The sequence below is a fragment of the Camarhynchus parvulus genome, chromosome 3 (assembly GCF_901933205.1).
Source record: "Camarhynchus parvulus chromosome 3, STF_HiC, whole genome shotgun sequence".
NCBI classification, from domain to species: domain Eukaryota; kingdom Metazoa; phylum Chordata; class Aves; order Passeriformes; family Thraupidae; genus Camarhynchus; species Camarhynchus parvulus.
In genome coordinates, this window is record NC_044573.1 from 86,181,844 (window position 1) to 86,187,992 (window position 6,149).

General features: G+C 35.3%; 1 protein-coding gene across 1 annotated transcript in view; it reads left to right on the forward strand.

Moving 5' to 3' along the window:
- Positions 1 to 2,369, forward strand: part of MCPH1 (microcephalin 1) — a 120,688-nt gene extending 118,319 nt beyond the window's left edge. Inside the window, exons 13-14 of the mRNA XM_030944464.1 lie at positions 97 to 334; positions 2,041 to 2,369. Of these exons, the coding sequence (XP_030800324.1) occupies positions 97 to 334; positions 2,041 to 2,096 (294 nt within the window). The 3' untranslated portion in view covers positions 2,097 to 2,369. The remainder of the gene's footprint in view (positions 1 to 96; positions 335 to 2,040) is intronic.
- The last annotated feature ends 3,780 nt before the right edge of the window (positions 2,370 to 6,149 follow it).

Here is a 6,149-nt window from a genome sequence, read left to right on the forward strand (position 1 = left end):
TTCTTTTTTTTTTCTGAATTATGAAAAACAAGAATTGTATTTTGAGTGGAAATGTAGCACACTGGTTAATTAATTTTCTTGTTTCCTCAAATACAGATCTGCAGGCTTCAGCGTCATCTATCAACAGGAAAATACCAACAGAATCTCTTTTCAAACCAGCCTGTCATGTTTGTATCTCCTACCAGTCAGCCACCCTGCAAAAAGCTAATTGAACTTATACAGCTGGCAGGAGGGAAAATATGTAAAGCCTTACGTCAGGCAAAAATCTGTATAGGAAAAAAACCAGGAAAGAAGTACCAGGAAATAATATCTTTATCAGAAAAATGGATATTAGGTAAGACACCAAATTTCAACTTATAAAAAATATTGCAGAATGTGTATTTTAAAACTTATCAAAAATATTTCACTAAACTGAGGTTATGAAGGGAAGAAAATGGAACCAACTGCTACAGCTAGATTTTCAGGAAAGTTGTCTCTATGATGAGATCTTTCTCTTACAGCTAAGAGGGCTTTATGGTGGTCCTGATACTCACCATTTTAATTTTTCCTAGAACAAATATCATACAAATATTTTCAAGTGTATCTTTTGTATGATATGGTGACTGGCACCCTCTGATAAATTTTCCTGAATGATGTGTTGTATGAAAGACAATTTTTGCAGTCTGCATTTTATTTACAAAAAGTTTCTTTTTAACACCTGCTGTTAAGTTTCTGAGTTCTTAGTCTATCATTTTTCCAACTCATTTGCCACCTATTCTGACAGACTCTATTTTCAGCAAGAGTATTTCCCAAAAAGGGATCTTGTTTAGAAAAAAAAAGCTTTATGTCATATGCTCTGTCGAACTTCTCTAGAAAGTGTCTCGCTCATACCCTAGCAATAAATGTACCACAGGAGTTGATGCTATACGAGAGTAGCCAAGCAAGTCCTAATCTCTTGACCTCAAATACTGTCAGATCATAATGACTTAAAACCTGAATGAAAATACCATTAAAGAAGAAAGGAAAAGTGAGCCATAAGGGAAAAATTATCATCTAAATGCACATTTAATGTCATACTTACTTAAAGTATAAAATTGTGAAGATTGACAAGGGAGACATAAGAAGGTGGCATTGTTTCTTGTACCTTTCTCCAGTTTCTCCAGGAAGACTTAGAGAGCAAAAAAAAAGTGAGCAGGTAATGAAACCAGAGGTTTATGCAGGACTAAAAATAAGAGTAAATTGAACACAAAAGTTTCCAATAGTAGTGCTCCAGATGGATAAATGCAATGATCTAAAGCAGTTTGTGATTCGTGTGTCCCACTCTTCTACTGATTTCATGGGGGTCTGCCTTATCCCAGGTCTCATGAGCTCCCTGCAACTGCACAGGCCACCTTCAGCCCATCAGTAGACTGAAGGAATTGCATAGCCAGCTGCTAACAAAAAAGACTCTACATTTTTTGTGCCATTTACAGATTTCTCAGTTCATTTTTGCAGTCTGATTTCTAATCACTACATCCTGCTCACGAGGCATGGTCACACTCCAGTTAATGGGTTTTAGTTCATTTTGATGAATCATCTAATCTCAGAAAAAAGTATTTCTATATGATGGTTTAAAGGAATTATACAGAGTTTTGAAGCTCTGCCCCATTCTCAGCAACTGTGTACATAATAGTATGAACAGTGTCACCTATAAATTGCTGTCTTAAATAAATAAATCAGATCTGAAGGTGTTTCTAGTCTTTCACACTCAGCTGTTGCAATTCAGTTGGTTTGTGGCTATCTGCTTTCTGCTATTAGTACCAGCTGCCAATTAATTCACTCAAGGTTGACTGGAACAAAAAGAACATAACTAAGTAATGCAGCACCCTTTTAAAACTTAAGTAAATGGTAAGTGCTTGTACTATTACCATTTGACTGTTCACATTTATTTTTCTCTCTCTGGGTTCTTAGCTCCACCAAACTGCTTTATAACAGAAACTGCTCTGAAGCACATTGTTGCTTTATCATCTGTTTCTTTTGTATTTTATTTTTAATAATCCTGTTTTTTTTAATTTATTTTAGATTCAATCACTCAGTATACAATATGTCCTATGGAAAACTACATTTTTCAGATGTGAGCTAACTCAAGAGTTTCCATATGGTTGTAAGGAAACACGCCTAACTCGGATTCAACAAAAAAATAAGCTGTGAAGGAAATTCCAAAGAAAATGCAAGTCACAGACTTATAAATACGGAGGAACAATTTCTATATTTTTAATATTTGTGCAAGTGTTCATCTTGTGAAATTTTTAGGTTTTGAAATAAAGTATTTCCCTAGTAAAAGTCATCTTCCTTTTGTTTATTTCTTGAAGACCTTTGGAACTAAAAGCTGAAGGAATCACTGTTCACTGGGAGGGAGTGGAATTTTCTAGTCTTCAAGCAAGGTTGGTCATGTTGCAGTGAAGTTAAAAGATGTGCACTCAGCGTGGATGAGTGTGCCTGAGCTGGGTCTGGTGCAGTCAGCAGGAGCTGTGATCCCAGCCAGACACAGGAATCCTGTTGGCTTTTCAAGTCCAAGTGCCTCTGCACACACCTGAAGGGCCATGTTGCCACACCTCCATGATCATTGCTAGATATATTTCTTTGGTTAAAGGATAAGGTTGCCCATGGTGCTCAACTCATACCTGCTGGCATAAATTTGCACTTCTAAACTGAGTTTTCAAAAATAAGTGAAACTCAGTAAGTATGCTCAGATGTGTAGTTAAGGTATTGTTTTATTTCAATGCTTTTAATTGAATCTCAAAATGTGTTTACCTTACACCTAGGCTGAAACCACAGTTACAGACTGAGTTAAATGCATTTAGACAGAACATCTTTCAAATGCTAAAATATGTTGAAAAGGGAACATGCTATGAAATCCTTTAGGTATGCTTGCAAAATGCATGCAAATGTCTTACATATTAAATTCCTCTTTAATCTGTAGATTTGTTTTTAGCAGGCACAAAGTGAGGTTTATATGTAAAGCATGTAGCATATCACCTGTTGATCTATAAATGTACAAGCTCCTTTAAAAGATTTCCAAGTACCAAATAAGTACCATACATCAAAATGATGTAGCATGACAGAGAGTAATGTTATCAAGTAATTTAAAGGCAGCTCATAACTCGCACCTTCCAAACTCAGTGTTCCCATCAGAGTTCCATCAGCATAAGAAAATGCAAACTCTGTATAAAAATATTATTTTGAGTTAATATTATGAAAAATCAAAATATAATAATTGATTTTTATGTTATTTTAACATTGCCATTCTATTGCATTGTTCTAATTCTTGGGCTTTGGAAGAGATTTGAATATAAAAGTTCTGTAAACAAGGATTATACAATATTTTTCTTCAAAACAAGTTCAGCAGTATCTGTAGGTGACCGACTGTTTCAGGTACAAATTGCATTTGTATAGTTGATCTGTAAAATGTTAAATATACTTATAATGGAAAAGCTTCACATTGTGATTCTTCTATGGAAAATAAAACTAATTTTATTTTCTGAAATGCTAAGCACCTGTAACTCAAAAGGTTAAGACCTCATTTTCAAGTGTTACATAGCTGGATTTGGTATGTAAACTATAAAATCTAATTTGCTGAGGTCTTTTTCTTGCTTAGTTTTCTGATATGCAAATTTTTAACAGTGGAAATGGAAAAGTAGGAAAAGTATGTTTGATATAAAAACTGTTATGTTTGATACAAAATTTCTAATCATGTCTGTCTACAAATTGAACAGTTTATCATCAAAACTATTTACCTATTCAGTGCAGAGCACTGGTAACATATTATCACTCTTCAGCCTTGACCTTATGAGCCCCCTTATTAAGAAGGCAGTTGCCAATATTATATAGTAAAATAAAAATATTTATATAGGTTGTGGCATGTGAACATATGGTTGCCAGTAAATAACAGAATCATTTGTTTGAATTATACTGCTTAACTCTGACTTTAACAACCTCCTGGTTTTATTTTTTAGTAATTTCCTAAGTGTACTACCCATAAAAATCTGTCACTATTAATTTATAGAATATAGCACTCCAAATCAGCTTTCTCATAAATCTTCTTAAGATTAGTCTCAGCTATTTAAGTTGTAAATTCTTGGATCATCTTGTTGGTCTTTATTAGTCACACATGTAAAGACTTGACAGTGAAAAGTCTAATATCCTTTTTTTCTAAACTAAAAGGTTTCCAACAACACAATCTGCCAATTTAGATAATTCCACCTTAAATTCTATGGTTGATGGAAATCCCTGTCTACCGGCTCTTCCTGCAGAATTTCTAGTAGACAGGCAGATACAACCAGCAAGAAACTGAATTCCAAATTCTGGTCTCACATTCTGGGCAACAGGACTGCTGTCCACCCTGACTGATTGCTTTCTAAGAGTACACCCAGCACCAAGAAGCATCAGTGATTCATGAGTAGCTTTGAGTTCTGAGATCTTTCCAACCTGCAGTGGTCAGTGAACATCCTGCCACAGCATGGCCATGGGCTCTGCAAATAGGTACTGGACCTCCTTCTTGGGAAGATCTACTTAACTTTTATTAATTTCCTCTATTGCGTGCCTTTTTTTTTTTTTTTTAGGAGAAGTTGTCTTAACCTTACCTTTTTCATCCTGCAAGAATACTTTGCCATTCATTTGTTGAAATGACTCAGCATAGCTCCTGTGTCTCCTCAGAGAGCTCCTGCTCCCCTGCTAAAGGCTCTCTAGCTCAATCCCATTAGTACAATTAAAGGTCTTTCTAAGATAGCTTAATTTAATTAAGAATATGTTTAAACCAAAATATATTGGAAAGTCAAAATAAGCATTATTCCTCTGTGAGATTCACATTAGCTAAGCTAATTTGTAAATGTAGTTTAACTCCTGGCACATTTTAACTCATTTTACTTTCATTGGTGCTATAGGTGGTACCAGTTGGGTGCACAGACCGCTGATATCCCTCCAATCCTTCCTCTTCCAGAGATAAGAAGAGCTTTTACCACACTGCATAATTTAGTTGGGACTCACATTGGCAAATACACAAACACTGAGGGCAAACACAGGCATGGCCTTGAAGAATGTGTTGCTTAAGCTGTGTCAGAATGGCAGCAAAATTGGTGTCCTCTTCAAACCATATATCCATTAAAAATAGCTTAGGATCTAAAAAACTTTCTTAGTTTCAGTGACTAATAATGTAAGATTGGCTAAGGATGTATTTGAAGGAAGAATGCCAGTGAGGTAGGTGGATCTTACATATTTTCTCCTTTCTCTGTTTTTGTAATCCGTTTTAGATTGTAACTGCATTTGTGGTAAGTATATCAATACAGTAAAAAAATCTCTAAATATTCACAGTGATCCCAGTATATGAACCATCTGGTATTGACTTACTAAACTACAGGTTTTTTTGAGCTTGTTTTATGTTTCTGGATATCTTCTTGATTCAACTATTGTCAGCTTTTTGGAGATTGTTCCTTTTTAAATAAAAATAAGTAATAAAAACTATTGCATCACTTGATCATCTGTTAATAGTTCCCCTAAAATAAACTTGTGTTATATTAATTGATCTATATAGAATGTAATCTAGGACTCAACTGCATTATGTGCTAAAGTGTTACCAGCACATTCAGTGCTAGGAAGCTGCCAGCACACACACACACTTTTTTTTTTTTTGGTGAAACCTTAGGGACTGTGAGGCAAAGGTGCTCTAAATTAGTCTTTCTGGGCAGTAACTGTGGCTGTGTGGAGCAGTGTTTCTAACACAAAGCTTAAAGTTGAGGTATACCAGTAAGAATATCTAGAAAACTGATTAAGCTAATTATTTTTTCCTCCAAAGAAACCCACAACAACAAAAAAAACCTTAAATATTTGCTCACACTGAAAAGTATTAACAAGCCTCTGTCTGTGCCAGCAGTCATCTTTAATGACAGCTCTCATAAAATAAAACCAAATGTCTGTGGACTTATTGCAATAAACAGGGTCTTATTTCTGATCTCCTTTTATTGCTTTATTTCAAAATTAGCTCTTTGCATGACAGGCTCTGGAGGAGTATCGCCTGTACTACAGCAGCTGATAACAGGGTGGCTAAAAACTGCCAGTGGTAAAAAAATAACCACTGTTATCAGCACAGGTGTGTGCTGAGAGCTTTTGCTGGGACCTCACAAGGCAGGGATTTC